Source organism: Nuphar pumila, chromosome 8 (assembly GCF_984573655.1).
Source record: "Nuphar pumila chromosome 8, dmNupPumi1.hap1.1, whole genome shotgun sequence".
Taxonomy (NCBI): Eukaryota; Viridiplantae; Streptophyta; class Magnoliopsida; order Nymphaeales; family Nymphaeaceae; genus Nuphar; species Nuphar pumila.
Window position 1 is genome coordinate 117,366,624 of NC_143256.1, and position 19,475 is coordinate 117,386,098.

The 19,475-nt window shown below is 36.7% G+C and overlaps 1 protein-coding gene across 2 annotated transcripts; it reads right to left on the minus strand.

Annotated features, from left to right (window-relative positions):
* Window positions 1-591: 591 nt before the first annotated feature.
* Window positions 592-10,607, minus strand: LOC149830365 (bZIP transcription factor TGA10-like). 2 transcript variants are annotated; one of them, XM_090016473.1, is made up of 12 exons: window positions 10,442-10,607; window positions 10,309-10,361; window positions 10,014-10,120; window positions 9,165-9,238; window positions 8,827-9,036; window positions 8,623-8,691; window positions 8,458-8,517; window positions 8,269-8,346; window positions 8,086-8,155; window positions 7,517-7,788; window positions 4,695-4,934; window positions 592-998 (listed from the first exon to the last, which is right to left on the minus strand). In XM_090016473.1, exons 2-12 carry the CDS (start codon window positions 10,344-10,346, stop codon window positions 849-851), a joined length of 1,368 nt encoding a protein of 455 aa, XP_089872599.1. In that variant the 5' UTR covers window positions 10,347-10,361; window positions 10,442-10,607; the 3' UTR covers window positions 592-848. The 2 variants fall into 2 exon arrangements, with proteins under 2 accessions (XP_089872599.1, XP_089872598.1); XM_090016472.1 differs by having other exon boundaries at window positions 10,309-10,607.
* Between the last annotated feature and the right edge of the window lie 8,868 nt (window positions 10,608-19,475).

Genomic DNA, 19,475 nt, shown 5'->3' on the forward strand with positions numbered 1-19,475 from the left:
ATTTTCCGAGATTTTCTAGAAGAAAAATTTTCAAAATATCACGAGATTTTCCCTCACCGATATTTTCCTGAGAATGAGATATATATTTTATGATTTTGACCAAGAATAGAAGTATCTCAAACGTGTTCCGATTACAGTTGGACTTTGTTCTCAAGTGGGGAATAAAATCCAACCGAACTAGATGCTGTCTTTTGGCTCAAGGACTTTATTCCTTCACAGCACCAACATTTCCTGCCAATGTGCCAATAATATATGGAAAAACTAATTTTCTTAGACCCTTGCCAAACAATTCATTACAGATTTTTCAAGAAAGGAAAAAACTGAGAAACTTTCAAAACCCAATTGAGACCAACAACTAACCCCTCCATTTTCATCTTTTTTAGAAAACACATGTAAGTCCAAAATCTCACACTCGTCAACTTCTTCCCGTCCACATTATTAACAGCAAAAGAAAAATCTCATCATTATTCCTTTTTCACTAACAATTAAACCATATTTTTTTATAAAAAAAAAAACATACTTTTCCCTCCAAAAGAAAACAAACTCATATAGCAATCTACAAGTAGTTAGAAAGAGAGAGAGAGAGAATGTGGTAAGTGGATTGTATTAAAAATTGGCATGTTAGAACCATGACATACGTCTGTCTGTACACATCCGTGTGTAGAGAGAGAGAGAGAGAGATGTGCATGCATATGAATATGCATGCACACAATGTAGAGAGAGAAAGAGAGGATGATGAAAATGGTGAGATGCAGACATATATTTATCATGGTTTTATTTTTCTTGTTCCCATCTTCTTTCTCTGATTTTATCTTCCGCTTTGGTCCCTTTTCTTCTCCATTGATGTTTCACTCTTGTTTAGGTCGAGCGAGCCATAAGGAACTGAGAGCGCGAAGCCTTTGAGAGTACTCACCAATGGCAAGGAAGCACCTTGCTGCCTGGCGCACTGTGAGGAGCCTGTGAAGATGTTGAAGGGACTGGTGCCTCAGGTTATCTGCCTGCTCCAAAACATTGTTAAACACTCTTTTAAGTTAGCCCCACAGCAAGTAGCTAGACTTTATCATGTCCATGGCTGATAAATTCTTTTCAATTCCTTCAAAAGAATAGATATGTATAGAATGCCATGGCTAAGAGATAGACGCATATCACAAGATATATCTCGTTGCTTCTCACAGATTAGAATGATTGATCTGACATTTGTCAAAGAAAATAAAAATAGGGAGAAAAATTCTGCGTTACTTATTTCCGGCCCTGCCTGAGAAGTGATGCTACAATGATTCTGTACATGGATGTAACCTATTTATAGATTCTCAAAAAGAAAAGAAATTGCAACATATCATAGCGTCAAATATTGCAGAGCCGACATGACAGTCCCAAAGTAGGCATATATGTCCAATGAATCTAATGGGACTAATGCTTTTTATATATATATATATATATATATATATATATATATATGAAAATCGGTCAGTGCTAAACTGCATGTTAAATAGGTTTTTCAGGCTTCTCGGGTGCTTTTTATGTAGTCCCGAACCCATAAATGTGTTGGGCATGATCGATTTACTAAGAATCCACACATGGACTATGTGTTTTCTATGAAAAACATGATGTTTGGAGCCTCAAAGATTTTGGACTGTTGATTTTTCGAACTTTATAAAAACCCACTAATGTGTTGGAATCAAATGCTTCAAGAGCTGATCGCTCTAAAATCAAGTACATAGATCACATCTATGGTCAGAATTTAAAAATAAAATAAAATAAACCCGAAAAACCCATTTAGCACCAAATTGACTTAGCACATACCCATTATTCTATATATATATATATATATATATATATATATATATATATATATATATATATATATATATATATATATATATGTGTGTGTGTGATTTATTGACTACGTTTAAAAGGTTTTATTGTGTTTAGTGCGGGCCACAAGATTCCATTTTCTAGAAGGCAAAAAAATCAATGGCCACAATTCATGAGATTTATATTTAATACAGTTCATCTAATTGAAATCTCGTGATGCAAGTTGTTTTGACTCAATCTAACACGTATTCAACATGCTCTAATTAGTGGAAAATGACCCTTTGGATCATGTTTTTTCGATGAAAAAACATTGTTTTTTGTAAAAAAAATGATGCACTTACAACCATTGTTTTTTGCATCACTGGAGAAAAAACCTAAAAACTTGTCTGATTAAGACGATTCAAAAGCCGATAAAAAGAATTGATCATCACATCCATGGGATCACTTGTACCAAAAAATTTAAAAAACAATGAAAGTGGCTATGTCGTTTGCACATGCACGATTGTAGCAACTATTAACCCCAATTCATGAAAATAAAGGTGGTACAAATACTATAAAACATGATATTTGAGTCAAGTTTAACACAAAATATATAGTAAATAGAACATGTTAAACATGATCTAAAGGTCAGCTTTTGCTTTTGAAGCTATATCTATGTAAATCTAAGTATCACCATAAGTTATAGTGGTACAATATCACAATAAAAAATCACACACACACACACACACACACATATATATATATATATATATATATATATATATATAAAGAGAGAATATGAGAACTGGAAATATGAGAACTAATTGTGAACCATGATTTTCATGAATTTTTTATTCTTTTCTCCTGAATCTAATGGTACAGATGTGATCTACAAGCTTGGATTTATAAGAACCCACTCTTGAATCATCCAATTTTGATGCATAAACGTGATTTTTTTAAGGTTTTAAAATCAATGGTTCATAATCTTCATAAATATTCAAGCATTCAAAAATCACATTTTGCATAAAAAATACATGATCCAATGATTGATTCTTAGCACATTCACCATGCAAAACATATTCACATGGATGGAATTGCAAAAAAAGTATTGGAAATGCCCATATTTTTAGTTCTCATGTTTCATTTCTCATATTTTCTAGTGATTATATATATATATATTTGACATCTTAGATTGGTTCTATCACCACAATGTGTCTCTCTAGTTTGCACGAGGCACAAAAAGTCTGAGCCTCCTAAGGTGGCAGCATTTATCTATTTTACAAGTGGAGGGACTAATTTCCACATAAAAATGATTTTTTTTAATTGGGAAAATTTTCATCTACAGTCCCACTTTCTACCTAATATTTTAAAAATAATCTTTCTGAAAAGGCATTTCAAGAATACTAATGACTATTTTTGTCAATGGTCCATTTCTTGTGATATCAAGTCTCAACCCCCTTGAGTGAACAATACACAAACCCATACCCATAATTAAACGGGCTATGTTTCAACAACCTAGGGTCCTAGTCTGAAACCTGTCAGAGCATTGACTATTCCAACATTTAAATTGGCATAAATAGCCCCAACTAACTGATTATGCCTCTCCCTTTTAGAATAATCTGAACATCAAGTCTCCATTATTCTAAGGTGCCAGTTTTACAAAATTGAAGGGTATTTTTGAAATGTTAGGGTACATTTCAGCATAGTGCAGCCCCACTATCAATTAGAAATTAACAAAAAAAGGTTTTTACAATATCTAGGAAAACACACCAGGCTTGTGCCAAAATATCTTTTGTTTCACGTTACAGTAAATTTTATCAAAATAACTTTGATGGCGATAAAAAAAAAAACTTTGATGGTGCTAATTAAGAATTTAAGACAAAGGGTGTCTCGACACAATGTGGGTAGGGATGGCAGTGGATCGGAAAAAAATAAGCCCACCCCGCCTCACCTGGGATGAAGGTAGGGATGAAGGTTAAAATCAAAACCCATGTGAGGATGGAGGCAGGAATGAACTTACCCTTTCCCCTACCCCGCCCGTCCCCGATCCCCATTAATAAAATAACTAAAGCACCACCTTTATGGATGGCAGGAGACCCTGTCCCGCTTGTCTCGTTTGAATCGGGGATGGAGGACATGAAACAGGGATGGAGGCGGTGAAGGAGGTTAAAATCAAAACCCGTGCGGGAATGAAGGCGGGGATAGAGGGCAGAATTTTGAGACGGGATGGGGGTTGAGACCTTGTCCCCCACCTCCGCCCCCGTCCAGTGTCATCCCTATGTGTGTGTGCATGTGCATGCAAACACGTGTGAGTCGCACTTGTGGTGTAATATTATAGACCATAACATAAGAAACCAGAAGACTATTCCAATCATTTTAATGAGTTCTTTTTGTTATTATAAACTTTTCATTTTCAGAGACATCATCCATCTCATAACCAACATCGCCATCCTCGTCATCATTATCACTATCATTTTAATTAAGAGACGGTTTACCAACCATGATTCCAAATGAACTTGCATCATCGACAAACAGGGCCCAATTAATCACCAAAAACGTGACCTAATCTATCAGTTTTCTTTTAAAACACTTGAAGGAACATGTTATACAACAATATCCGTTTCTTTTCTAGACATATGCTCATCTTCATGTTAAAATGCCACCTACTTGGCATGCAAAGCCTTTTGATGGATTTTGCTCCACAACATAGACCTTAGTAGAATTGATAGCAAATCCTTGGTATATATATATATATATATATATATATATATATATATATATATATATATATATATATATATATATATATATATATATATATATATATATATATATATATATATATATATATATGCAAAAATAATAACAATGGTAGTAATAGTGGTATTTAGTGATCATACCTGTATGAGGAAATCTTCAACATTGGAGAGCTTGTTCATGGCAATAGCCATTTGGCCCATGTAGTTGGCCATGTTAGAGGGACAACTCAAGGAACCAGAGACAATGTTTTCAGACAGAGACCTATAAAGTGCTTCCATGCCTTGGCTGAGTGCCTCTTCTGCCTGTTGAGATGACTGTTGAAGACTACACATGCCCAAAAATTGCTGCTCTGTCAATGGTTCTATGTGAGCAACCAATATCTGCACTCCCCAAGGCAAATGATGAATCAAAAGGAAAAGAAAAGTTGTTAGGCATATTAACTTAGGATACTGGAAGCTAACTTAATCAGTTCGTGCATGATGTTTGTGGAGGTTGAAAGCTAAGAACTAGTATGACAAGCAAACTTTTACTAATCTAGCTGTATTCTGCAATAGCATGTTTTTCTATAGCTTGTTTGGTTGGTGGAATTGAAAGTTGATTCAATGGGACACCATCTATTTTTTTTTTTTGTGAATAACATTAAACACCTAAACCACATTGCAGGAAAATGAGAATGGCATTTTAAAAAAAGGAGCTCATTCTTGTTTTCTTTGTCAGATAGCCTAAGTTTGATTTTTTATATTATAGCATGTTTTTCTATGGCTTGTTTGGTTGGTGGAATTGAAAGTTGATTCAATGGGACACCATCCATTTGTTTTGTGAATAACATTAAGGACCTAAACCACATGGCAGGAAAATGAGAATGGCATTTTCAGAAAGGAGATCATTCTTCTTTTCTTTGGCAGATAGCCTAAGTCTGTTTTTTATATTATTGCGAAAGTCTTTCAAATTATATATTTTGTTTGTTTTAAAATTTAAATGTGCTCTTCAAGAGAACAGTATGTCATTTGTTCGATTTGATAGAATGACCATTAACATAAAAAAAATCCAGAGAAAATGGTAATTGGGTTTTGACATCTTGTTGCAAAATTAGTCTTTGCCAAACAAAAGGAAAATGGAAGACACACTTGCTGTTTTGCTAAATGCTAATAAAAGAAATTCTATATACAGAATAACTGAAAAATATCTTTTTTTTTAATGTTTTTTAAAATCAATAAGCTAAAACAAGTGCTCTTTCATGCAAACGGCAAGGCCCCCTTTAGTACAGTTGAAATTCAGAAAATGTACTCTTGGGACAAGGACTAAAGAGCCCACAAAATTTCAACTTTCATGATAACCAAAATGACCTTGAAGCTCTCTAAAAACTATACCATGTTTTATGGAGGTTTTTGGTAATTTTGGATAGGATCAGCACCATCTGACATATCTGATGGCAACAGGTCAGAAATCAAAATACGGAAAAGACCGCTCGTCACTATCAAACGATTCCAACCAAACAAAAGAAAAATGAAGAAAAGAAAAATTAGGTGGATGAAAATATGCAGCACCAATGTCAGAAAAAGAAGCCCCAGGGATGATGGCACGTAGCCCTCGCATGGAAAAAATGGTATGAAAATATTTCTTATGGAAACCATTTTTAAGTAAATTAATTTTCCATGCTCGAAGGGGTTCGCGTAGTGGGGTGGGGGAGACTTGGCTGCAAGAGGGGAAGTCAAGGTTCGATTCTCATGAGTGTCATTTTTTTGCGCAAACTAATGTGTATTTGAAGTTTTATGCTGCCGGGTGTTCGTCTCAGGTGAGGTTTCTTCGGGTTATAAATCCAAAAAAAGAAATAATTTTTCTATGAACGGTTGGAAGCTAGAACAGCTGGAAGGGCCATCTTCTCTTTTTCCTCCAAAGTTTTTTTTTCAAAATGTTCGGCATGATTAAAAGACAATATCACCCCGTGCTAGCAAGATAGCACAGTAATACTGACACTTCGAAAATGGACATTATGATCAAATGGAAACAACATTAGGGTTAGGGAGTGTAGTATATATAAGCAGTCTCTCAAATTTTCAGGTGCCTTAAAGGGAATTTCTCAACCTTTGGTACATACAAGTTTGAATTTAATTTATAATTTATAATTATATTTTCAGTTTATAACTTTATATTTTCAATATATAATATATATTTTAAATATAACATAGATATGTAGATTATATTCAGTTTATTTTGAATTTATTTTATATTTATGTAATATTTAATATATATAGCCGTGTCCCTGTACCCATATTTTTTGGAATTGACCCAGGTGACATAGGCTTTCACATATTAAGAGCGCATTGCAGGAATAATAAAAAAATACCGTATTCATGAATCACGATATGCAGATTTTCTCCACAAAGGAAACTCTGACGATAAATTAAAAGGTTTTTCTCGAAAAACCTTTAGTATATTTAAACATAATAATATAGGAAAGAACATTAAAATTCACAAATATGAAAGATATAAATCTCTTATTATAAACATGATAATACCGCATTTTTCTTAGTCTCTTCATAATACCGCAATAAAAGCACATGTTTTCAAAATAGGTAATATTTTGAAATTATTACATATTTTTGGGATTATATGGCTTTTGAAAATCTCGAATAAAAAATAGATATGATATGAAGAATGGTGCATATTATCAAATTCCATGACAAGGTGCCCAATTGCACTGACCACTCATACCTCTCTATTGTTTTAACAGAGGTGAGTTGCCGGTAAAGCAGTTTCCCGGTCAATATTCGACACATCAACGACCATGCATGGGGAACTGCACCGCCAATTCTCAGCAGCTAGAAAATTCACACCCAATTCTAGTTTTCCCGCTGCCGGAAAAACGAACATCAAAAAAAAAATTCCGGCCACCTTCGATCATTCCTCACATGCCATGCACCAACAGCTCTTATATACAAAACGATGGCGGTGCACTAACCTTGAGAAGTTCCGACGGCCGGAATCCACCCAGCCACATGAAGCAGCGCTCGGCCGGCGTCTGCCACATGCCGGAAAGGACGTGGAAGACGTCGGACTTGACGATCATGGCCTTGAGGTTCATCACCTCGTCGTAATGAGCCAAACAGTTGTCCACGTACAGCCTCAGCTCGTTCTCCGGCAGGTGCTCCTGCACCGCCGCCCGGAGGTCGCACATCAGCCGGTGGTGATCCTCCAGCCACCTCGCGTACTCCATATCAAATAGCGCAGCATCTAATCATATCAACACCACCACCAACCAAACCAATCAATCAACCGACAAAAACAATAATAAGAATAACAAGGGAGGAGAATATATATGGTAGAGCTTTCATTATAATGTAGCACCAAGAAAAAGGGAAAGAACTATTTAAGTGATGTTAGCATTTTAAGGATAAATACATTAGGTAAGGCATATTTGTAAGGGAATAATCATTGGTTTTGATTGTGGGACAATAAATAAATAAATAGTTGGTTTGTTTGCAAGAATAGGGGAGTTTTTGAGTTGAGTGGTTGGGAGAGGAGGCTTGCCTGTACTCAAATTGGTGTTGCCATTAGGTATGCTTTGGTCACCAAGTAGAGCACCTCCAAAGAATACTCCCTAGTTGATGCAGCAGACAGAAAAGTATTAAAAAGATCATTGAAATGAATTCTTTTTTTTTTTACTTTTTTTCTCTTTGTTTGTGAGAAACTATTTCTTGGGGTTTTGCTCACCTGAGCCCTTGCTCTTTGTAACTCCTGCTCTAGCTGACTTAGCCTTACCCTGCTTGACTCTAGCTGCTGAACATAGGCCTGTTTATAGGCAAAGAAAAAAAAATATGAAGCCTATAAAGAAACTCATATGAAGTGAAACCTAAAGCCCAAAACTTCGTTTTGTTGTAGAAGAGAGAGTTAGTTGGTAACCTTTTTTCTAAGCCTGCTTTTCCTTGCTGCTTCCCTATTCTGAGCTAGCCTTCTTAATGTCTATTATTGAAAATGGAAATAAACCAAGCTTGCTTAGAGGCATATCAAAGTAGGTTAGTTCATTTGGTTTTGGTTGAGTAGATAGAAAAATTGAAAGTAAATTACCTTGGCATCTGGTGTTTTAGGTCCCTCTTGCTCTGAACTTGATGTTGGACCTTTCCGGTTTCCTTCCTTCTGGTAAGATGTACACAACAACTCTATATGAGAGAGAGAGAGAGAGACCAAAACCATCTTTAGAGAGAACCGAAACCTTATTTTGTTTTGGTTTGGGTATTTTATTATTTTATTCCCTTTTTTCTTTCCCCATACCTTGACATCTTTCTCAGGCTCGCGCCCACTTGTCAGGTCAGTTCTTGGATTCGCCAACTCCATGGCGTGCTCTGAGGATCTCTTGGTAACGCTGCCTGTAGAAGAATCAAACCCTAATTGGATGGTTCCCCTTGAAGGCAAGTTTCTGTATTGGGAAGACAAGACTTCTGATGATTCTACCTTGCTGTTAGCTGAAACTAGTCCTACTCCCTGTGACAGAAAAAACAGGAACCCCATCATTCTTTACACACATCACCAACAAAACAGAAGCCCATAACTCCTGCTCTCGTCAAAAATTTAAAAAAAGATAAACTCAAAACAAGAGTACGGTTCTCCACCTTTTGAGGGGAATCTGCGTGCATAGGCTGAGAAGGAAAAATATTCAACGTTGGTGGTCTAATCCCAGGACCCTCTGCATCCATATCCCAATCAACCATTGTTCACAACACATCATCACACAAACCCCCAAAACAATAATGAAAAAAACCAAACAAATAAAATAAAGAAAAAGAAGGAAAAAATTTGTAGAAAGAGAGACAGAAAGACAAAGCAGCAAGAGAACTATTGAGAACTATTGCCTCTTTCATTCATGCATTTGTGAAGCTCTGCCAGAAACCAAAAAATAATAACTGCAAAATCTGTACTCTATTCTGATAATCAAAAAGAATATTCATTCAATAATATGTTCCAACTAATGGCCACACCCTAGAGCCCTCTCTGAAACCCCCAAATTCCAAGGCCTTCTCTTGGCAGTTACCACACTTTTTCGTACCCCAATAGCTCGGTCAAACAAGTACCATCACCAACTACCTCAATTCTCCACACACAACTTGCATTTTCCCACCTAATTTTCCTTTTTTTTGTTTCAAAGAAGCAAACTCACGTTTCCTTTTTCCTTTTTCTCTCATTTCCTTTCAGACTGTACTCACCCACAAAAATTATTAAATGAAAAAAAACTGCATGATCAGATTGAAATTGGTGAATTGTTATGTACAAAGAAGGAAGTAGGCTTACAAAAAAGATATAATTTTGAACCTACGCATCAGTTTTATGTCTCCTGTCAAGTTTTAGAGGTCTGTTTAAGATACAATAACAATTGGAATTTTTATCAGCCATTTTGGGATATCATTTATGGTGCAACAATACAGTTAAAGGCATACTGGTATCAGATATAAAAATAAACTTACGCCTTTGTTCACCAACTGGTTGATTTCCATGTCCTTCTAGATACAGGAAGAGCGCCTGGTCTAACTCCCCAAGGTCATATGCCCCACTATTGGTATTGCTCTCCTTTCTTTTACCTCAAAATAAGAGGAAAAGGAAAAACAGAAAAATCATGAAATGTCAACAAAGAACTACATGGTTTTACATTGTTCTCTTTTACTTTTCTTAAAGGCTAAAGTTTGGAAACGAAGCCATCAACAGACAACCAAGATAGAAAGAGGAGGAAAGGAAGAAGGTTTTTTTTTTCTTATTTCTTACATGAAATTTGAAGGGATCGCCGTTGAAGCCTGGACCATCCCTTCTTGTTGTAGCTGTAGTTGGTTCCCTTTATTAGCCATCAAAACACCTCACCATAAAGAGAAGAAGAAGAAGAAGAAGAAAAGAACCCAACTCTCTCAATCTCAACTGTTGGTCTACATCATCCTCCAAACTCCATATAATTGACAACCTCTTCTTCACTCCATGGATCGATAAAATGAAGGTGGTTGATGCTCTATGTAATCAAGAGGCGGTTTTGATCGTCCCTCTCTCTCTCTCTCTTTTTGCTGTCTTTTGAAAGTTTTGTGTGGCTAAGAAGGAAAAGATGAAAGGGAAATTCAATGCTTTATAACAAACGACAAAGCGAAAACCTGACAGCTTCGCTCGCCAACTATACTCTCTCTCTCTCTCTCTCTACCTCTGTGGAGCCGGTAGTGTAAATTTAAGGGTAACCTTTCCAACCCCGAACAATTCCACCCTTGAGAATTCTTATGCCTGGGAAACCGCTCTCTCTCTCTCTCGGATGTTCTCCTTTTTAACCGTTGACCATTATGGCCATAGGAAACCCTCCTCTTATCCGGCGTGCATGCTGTTAAAGACTATTTTGCCCTCACCCGATTCAAGCATCACGACAAGTCATTATACTCAAGTCAAGGGTAGACTCGGTTTACCCTTCTCTCTCTCTCTCTCTCTCTCTCTCTCTGGGTTTATATTTCGTGCTAACGAGGGTACGGATATATTTTGGAAACCATAATAGTGAGGGGTCACAAGATTCGGTCTCAAGTGAGTTTGAACCCGAATCTGTCTTTGAGGTGCTGCTACGTGTTCAAAACTGAGTCCTACTGGGTCTGTTATAAGAAAACCATATCTGGGTCTCATAAGGATTACATGAATCAGATCTGATCCGTACCCAATAATTTTTTTTTTTATCTTTTTTTTACATTGAAGAATTATGAGTCTTAATCGACTCGGGTCAAACCTAAGTTTGGTACGAAATTTCACAAACCATAGTGACTCCATATACTAATTAGATTTCTTTGGATCTGACCTGGTTTCTAATTGAATCTCTTTTTTATCACCAAACTCTGCCCCAATAGGTTTTGGTACAGGTTGCATCTGGTCAAACCCAACTTTGACACCCTTGATAATGGTGTGTTATTAACTCAATCTGGATATGCATACTTTTTTGGGCCCGCGGTCATATATACATCATAGAATATATATTTTATATATAATATAATAGCCCTGACCCTTAGGCTCACGGGCCGACCATGAGCCGGGGTTTCCCCAACAACCTGGCCAGAACCGGGCTTTTGGCCCGGTCCATTATCTGGCCGGGCAGGCCCATTGCCCACCGGTAGTTTTTGGGTCATTTGACATGAAACTTTGCTACAACGTAGTTTGTTGCATATTCAAGCCTTTGAAAAATCTGTTTACAAGGATTCATCAAACAGGGGTGTAGCAAAAAAAAAAAATTTGTGTGATAGTCGGGTTGTTTTTTTTGAGATAAAATAAAAAATGTCTATAATTATTAATAAAAATCTATTTCATATGGACGAATCAAACTATTTGCTGCAGTCAGGGTTGGGCTGGGCTACAAAAATGGATAAAAATCTATTTCATATGGAATCAGGGTAACTGTTTCGGGAGGCAGGACTGGGCTACAGCCCAGTCGTGCCCCCCCTAGCTACGCCTTTGCAATCGATATCTTACTAGACAGACAAGACATCGTAGTTCACATCCATACTGTCAAATCCTAAAAAAAATGTTTTAAAAAGATGGAAGAAGGGTAGTTTTACTCAATAGAATAGTTGTACACGCCTTCACTGGTATCAAATATTTACCTCATATATAAATATATATATATATATATATAGAGAGAGAGAGAGAGAGATAGATAGAGATAGGTCCAAAATGTACAATTGATTAATGGTCTACGGTATTCCTTCTCTAATGATTGAGTTTTTCATCAATCCGACTTTGCATAATGACCCACAATACTTTATATTATCAAGTATTAAATGTGTGGTGAGCCATTGATTTTTCATGTTTCAAAAACCGTGTTTAAATGTAGTAAAAGCTTTTGCAAAAATCATATTTCTTACTAAATAGATTATAAAAAATAAATATATAATGTTTGATCGATGAAACACTCAAACATTCGAGAAGTGAAGTCGTACGATTATCATTGATTATAGATTTTGAACCTTTTTTTGGTTGGATGGTTCTCTTTCCTTATATATATATACTACAAAGATGAGGGTAACAATGATAAATTTTCTCGACGCTATTGCTTTATTCACTACAAAAAAAATGTTAATTAGCGATGAAAATTTGCGATGGATTATTTTCGTCGCAAATTTACGACAGATTAGCTAGAGAAAACTTTCTTCCCGAATCCGTCGCTAAATAATGACAGATTAGCGATGAAAGTTGTTTAATCACTAATATGTCGCTAATTAGCGATGGATTAACGACAACAATTTTTTCGTCGATGATTCTCAATACAAGAAAACATTTTAGCGAGGGACCGTCGCTAAATCCCTCGCTAATTTTCGATTTAAACCGAGCGCAAAATTTTCCCTCCCTCCCCGTTCAAAATTTAAATCGACCGCACTCGATTTAAACCGACTTCGATAATGCAGAGTGATCACTGTGCAAGTCAGTTCATGGTGGACGACGATGATGCAGAGTGATCGCTAGAGGACGGTGACGCCGGAGAACACGTTGGTTCACGAAGGACGGCGACGTCGGAGAGCATGCTGGTTCACGGAGGACGGCGACGCCGGAGAGCATGCCGGTTCACGGAGGACGGCGACGCCGGTTCACGGAGGACGACGACGCCGGTTCACGGAGGATGACAACACCGGTTCACGAAGGATGGCGACGCTGGATCACGGAGAACGACGACGTCGGTTCACGGAGGACGGGGATGCCAGTTCACGGAGGATGACGACGCCGGTTCACGGAGGACGGTGACGCCGGAGAGCACCGGTTCACGGAGGACAGTTTACGGAGGACGGCGACGCCGATTCAAGGAGGATGACGACGCCGGTTCACGGAGGACGGCGATGCCGGAGAGCACCAGTTCACGGAGGATGATACAAGTCCGACGATGAGGCAGAGCGATCGTTCTATGCAATGCCTGTCGGGCGCGGTATAAGCCCGGCTTATTGCTGTCGGAATACCGCCCGACAGGGATCAATTTTTTTTTTATTTTTTTTAAATTCAGCGACAGATTAGCGACGGATAATGTCTGTCGCTAAGCTGTCGCAAATTAGCGACTGAATTAACGACAAATAAGTTTTTTTCGCTAATTAGCGAGCAAAAAATCGTGATGGCCTTTATCCATCGCTAAACAGTTTAGCGACGGATAAGAGATGGATATAGTACATCGCTAATCCACGATTTTCTTGTAGTGATTTCTCGTTGTTATTGGCCTATAATAGCGCTGATAAGGCATCGTTAAGAAATGACTTTTGTAGATCAATAACAATGATAATTATAGGTCACCTTTAAAAGGTGACCCAACACTAGCGAGATAGGCCATCGAAATCGAAAACACTAATAGCGGTAAGGTAGCTTATAACGGCAAGGTTGTTTTAACGGTAAGATTTCTGGCTTGCCAATATAGGCAACCAATAAGTTATAACATTCAAAAACACATTAAAAGCTAAATATTACGCTCGTCGCTGTAAATTGAAAATTAAAAATTAGTTTTTATTTTTTTTACATTCAAATACACATACAACAAAAAATTTAAATACACTTAAAGTATATAATTCAAACATTCAACTTGAAACATACATCCTCAAAAGTACACTTTAAATTGAAAAACAAACATACACTTCAAAAATACAAGCCCTTCCCCTATATCCTCTCCAAGCCTGCAACAAACACACTTCAAATACAAATCCACTACATCTTCTTCAATCCTGCAACAAACATACTTCAAATACAAACCTCTTATATTTTATACATCCTCTCCAAGCATGCAACAAACATGTACACTCCTAATATTCATATAAATCAAAATTTAATTGTAGCAATTGTAGAAAAGAGTTTAGAACTCAAAAGAAATATTGTATTAATAATTACATGAGACTGTCGTAGATGGTTGTGGAGTTGCAGTAGCCTGTGGTGTGTGGGGGTCACATCTTCTTTTCTCGAAGTATCACCTACCGATAAATAACTTCGAGTGATCATCTTATCTTTCGAGGGTCTAACAATTTCTAATAAAAAACCCAAAGTGAGAGAAGACAAGTCTAATATATTAGCAAAATGTGTAGCAATAAAAGAATGGGTTGCTACAATATCAAACAATACTCTAGCATTCTAGTCTGAGATAGGGATAGTATCTTCAATCACATTCACATCTTGCTCAAACTCGGTCGCAGTAGTGGCATAGATACGACTCGTAGTCGTTCTTTGTCCTTGAGGTTGCCGTTTTTGTTGTTGAAGTTATCCCCCAGTTGTACGCATTTCTCTATTTTTCTTTATCTGAGGGTACTCCCTAATGAGGTGACCCATCTCGCTGCACTACAAGCAAACTCCCGTGTCTCGCAGACACAGTTTTTCTTCATGGGCCCGATGACACTTGGGCCATCGAGTGTCCTTCTGCTGTTGGTGCCTCTTGGCTGGTGGTATGAATTTCTTCATGCCGGATCTTTTCTTGTCATCGTTCTTCTGGCTGCTAGACTGTTGATGTTCCGACTTCTTCCACGGAGTCATTTGACTCTCAATCTAGTCATCCTCAACAGGGTAGCCCCCTCGATGGCATCATCCAAGATCCTTGGTGTATGCATGTAAACCTTCATGCGCAGAGCTGACTTCAACCTAGTCCATCGTATAAAGGTTGTTCCAAGTTTGTCGTATAAAGGTTGGGGAAATATCGCCCCAAGTTGTGATAGCGGATAATGTACTCTGCCAAGGTCACCCTCTATTGCAGGTCCAAAAATTTGTGCATCTTCTTATTACGGGCGTGCTTCGGAAAGTACATTGTGTTAAACACTTTCAGAAACTGGGCCTAAGTCACTGTCCTGTCCTGAAACCTCACAGTATAAGTGGTCTCCCACCAATTCTTCGCTCGATTCATTAGTCTGTACGTCTCGTAATCAACCTGTTGATCCTCGAAAACCTCCAAAACACGAAAGATGTGTTCAATTTTTTGAACTCAATTTTCTGTAACCTCAAGATCTGCCTTCTCTACGAAGACCGATGGTACCATCTCCATGAACTTTTTATAGGACATATCACCCCCTGTGTTATGCCTATCCTCGACGTCTTGCTGTAAATTCTCTCCCACGATCTGCATCATGGCCGCCTGCTGTCTAATAATCGTAGTGTGTCCATGTTGTGATTGTACTTGTTCTATTATGTCATCTATTTAAAAATACTAATCAAAGTGAGTTCTAGAAATGTTTTAAGTTCTCCCATACCAACCCGTCGTGTAATGCCCCTAACATATGACTAAGTTCTAGATTATATACAATGTTTATCAAATAACAGTTCAAACAATGCACATTACACTAGCCTAACTAAGCTGAAACATACTTACTATGATGTCGGACTGTTGGGTGTGCCAGAATCGTCATACTCTTTCTTTAGGCTCACTTGGCTTTTATACCAAAGTTGTAACATCTTAAATTTATATAAAAAAAAATCAATTTTTTTTTTAAACCAACGAAAGTACTATATAAGCCATATGCAAACCTAATTAAACTTGAGCGAGTTATAATCAAACTACAACACACATACGTGATTGAATTAGAGGTTTAATCAAAAGTATTTATTAAATTTAAAATATTTAATAGTTAATTAAATGAGAGTTAATAAAATATTAACATTTAAAATATCTAGATTGCCCAAGAGCAAAAAACCAAGTGCCATAGATTCATGACTAGAGCTATGACGACCGTCTTGGCACCATTCGGAGTAAACCACATCACTAGCTTACTCATTGTCTGAAAAACAATGATAAAAGTAGGGGGTCAAACTGTGCCCCATTAGGTAACACTCTACCATATAAACATTGAAAGAAATTTCAAGAACATAAAACATGCAATTGGTACATTATATAAGCATATCACATATTTTGATTACATTCAAACACAAATTAATGAGCGCACAAGTAAGTACACAACATTAACATACTCTCTAACATTGTACCTGGAATCAAACTCGTAAGTAACGAAAATCATGCACCATTGTGTTCATTTATTTCATGCACTTCAATATAAAACATGTGAATCTCATTTCTAATGCATTCTTTTTCTTTTCTCACCATAAAGGGGTACACTCGCAATGACTTCAACTTTTATTCAACCAATCCAGTGAGATATTCATTATGCCATATATTTTATTATCCCCAAGGAATTTAAAAAATTTGTAAACATTCACTAGATCGATCTATAACAGAGAGACACACCAATGTTTCAGGGAATCAATTTTTACTTTGCAGAGTTGTGGAACTGCCTACTTAGGCCTCATTTGGTAGTCCAAGTTCTCTACATCGAGGATGAAAAACCAAAAACATGCCTCGCTCTCCAAAATATGCAGCACTTTTCTCGGTCGTGTGTACCTCCTACTTTTTCTAAGGTAGACTATGGTTTGAATGGTTTACTTAGTGTTGATTAACTAGTTTTACTAGACAACTCAAGTGCCTTTGCACTAGGGCACCCTTGCCCAAGCTTCCCTCAAGATGCTACACAAAATTGATATAAAATCATTCAAACCAAGCTCTCGATAACATATCCTTGCTCTGGGATACCCTCATGCCCAGACTCGCGGTAACATACTTCCCTCGGCAGTACCCTTGAGTCATGCCTCCCTTGAGGCTCAAGTGTGTATAATCATGTTCTACCTTAGTTCATCCATATGGTGCATACCAACACCACAATGGTTCTATAGAACCCAAACTCACTCCCGAGCTATGTGCTTGAAGGACCTCATATGACTTACAACACATCTAACATGCTACTCACACATGCCTAAATTCATGATGCCAATGCCCATAGCATAGACCATATCATGCAAATTTGTCATCACATATGATACATCACGTCAAGTAAACATGACATTCATCATGCTAGCATACAACAATTGCACATACTTTTCATGTTGTACATGAATTTTCACATTCATATCTTTCATGCATGACATGTATCACATAGCTTAAATTTACAATATGCATAAAAACAGTATATAACAGATTTTACCTTGCTATCCTAGGCTCTTCCATACTGCACACAAAGATCCCTAAGAGTTTCAAAATTTTCAGGTGACAGCTACATGTGTCCCCTAATTAACATCTCTAAGTGACAGATTTGAAAAACCTATCATATTTTTACCATAGTAATTTTCAGACCGAAACTGGTTTTTCTATCAATCAACATAGGTGGAGAATAACCATACATATTAGCTTTTACAAAAAACTATTTTTCCAACCAAATTTTTAACATTTTCTGAAACATACCCCTATCAGGGACTGCACAGGTTCCATTTTTCTGCAGAAACCAGAAGTTTATCGAATTGGACAAAGTTTTGGTACTTACAAGTAGGAGTTCTGATTTTTTCATTATTTTTCACATATTCTACAAGTTGTTTACCAACACATATCCAAAAATCAGTTGAAAATCTATAAAATTGATTTACTAATTTTTTTGCGGCAACAACTACCAAATTTAATTTTGCACACAGGCCAGATTTCTTGGCTCATGTTGTAAAAGCTACAACCCTCAAAAAAAGGACTTTCTAACCAAGCCCTATTTACTGGGACATCGTGTACATGTCTACACGATCCACCTAAAATGGTTTCATCAGAAACCAAATTGTTTGAGCAATATGATTTTTATACCGACATTATTCAGTTAAGAAAATACAAACACCATGTAGCCAATTTTTAGATTTCATTCTCTACTTGAAAACACATATACAAATACATTTATCATGGGTTTCTAAGCATGGTACACACATAATCAAGCAAGCATGATGTTGTAACATGAAAAAAAATCAATACATATATTAAATTACAATTCAATACATATTTTTGCCAAGATCTCAAACTATATCTTTAGAAAAGCACGTTTTTCATTCACAAACATAGGATTTAATAAAACCAAATTTCTAGATTTATTAAACCCTCATTTGCATCATTTTCAACATCATTCATTCATTTAAACATCTATATAGATCGGTAAACATACATATTTGCAAGCGATTTTTATCTAATCTACGAGACTACACAATTTTCTAAAACCATTTTTTTGGTAAATCCCCAAAATAAATCTTGGTTTTCAAAAAAATCATATATTTTTTTAAACTCTTAGGTACGAGGAATGTCAATTACAAACATTTAGGACAACTCTCATGCTGGTTCTATAGGTAATCCACTATGGTTCACCATAGAACTCGATATTGCATTCTCTAGCCTCTATTACCCTGAATATCAGTGCACAAGCCTCAATAATTGAGCTCATTTTTTCTTTCAAAACCAAATGACAGTATTGTATTGTTCATTCACATATCTTTTATGTTATTGCTCTCTAGTCATACTTCTTCATCTCTTCCCTAGCAGCTCTTCTCATTGTTATTCTCAGTTCTTCACATGAAAGCAACCTCAACACTTTGTGAAGGCATTCGTCTACATTACCATGTGTATAGAGGTAGCTTATTTTTACATCTTGATATTCAGAAATTATATATGATATCCTCTAGCAAGGGTTGACACCACAGGAACACCTGATGACATGGCCGTAGGGATACCGGTCGAACCTTAGTGGCTTTCAGGTACCACTCTCACTTTTTGGGAAGTACCACCATATAAATTATGCTATCTTTATTATTAAGGTCATAGGTCACTATTTATGATTTTTACAAAGGCCCCAATTTTCATGATCGTGTCCAAGAGACCAAACTATGTCAAAAACCTTATGCCATTCATTCATGCATAGATAACAACATACATTGAGTATCAACGCCTTAATCCTAGAGATGCACTATATCACTCATGATTCTAAGCATGTTATGAATCATTCAACATAATACTCATATCAAAATTAGCATGTATATGTAATGCATCTCCTGCAATCATACTTCTAACTGAGCATATACCATGTTCACAAACATAGCATTAATAGCATGCATTGTCATAAAAAAAAATTCATGAG

Bases quoted from the DNA above. Each gene is read 5' to 3' on its own strand.
- LOC149830365 (XM_090016472.1), bottom strand. From the start codon at position 10,388: ATGGCTAATAAAGGGAACCAACTACAGCTACAACAAGAAGGGATGGTC. The intron at 7,789-8,085 runs GCAAGCCTCCTC...TGATATGATTAG, and splicing joins CAACACCAATTTGAGTACAG to ATGCTGCGCTATTTGATATG. The intron at 4,935-7,516 runs GTTAGTGCACCG...TGGGGAGTGCAG, and splicing joins GGCCGTCGGAACTTCTCAAG to ATATTGGTTGCTCACATAGA.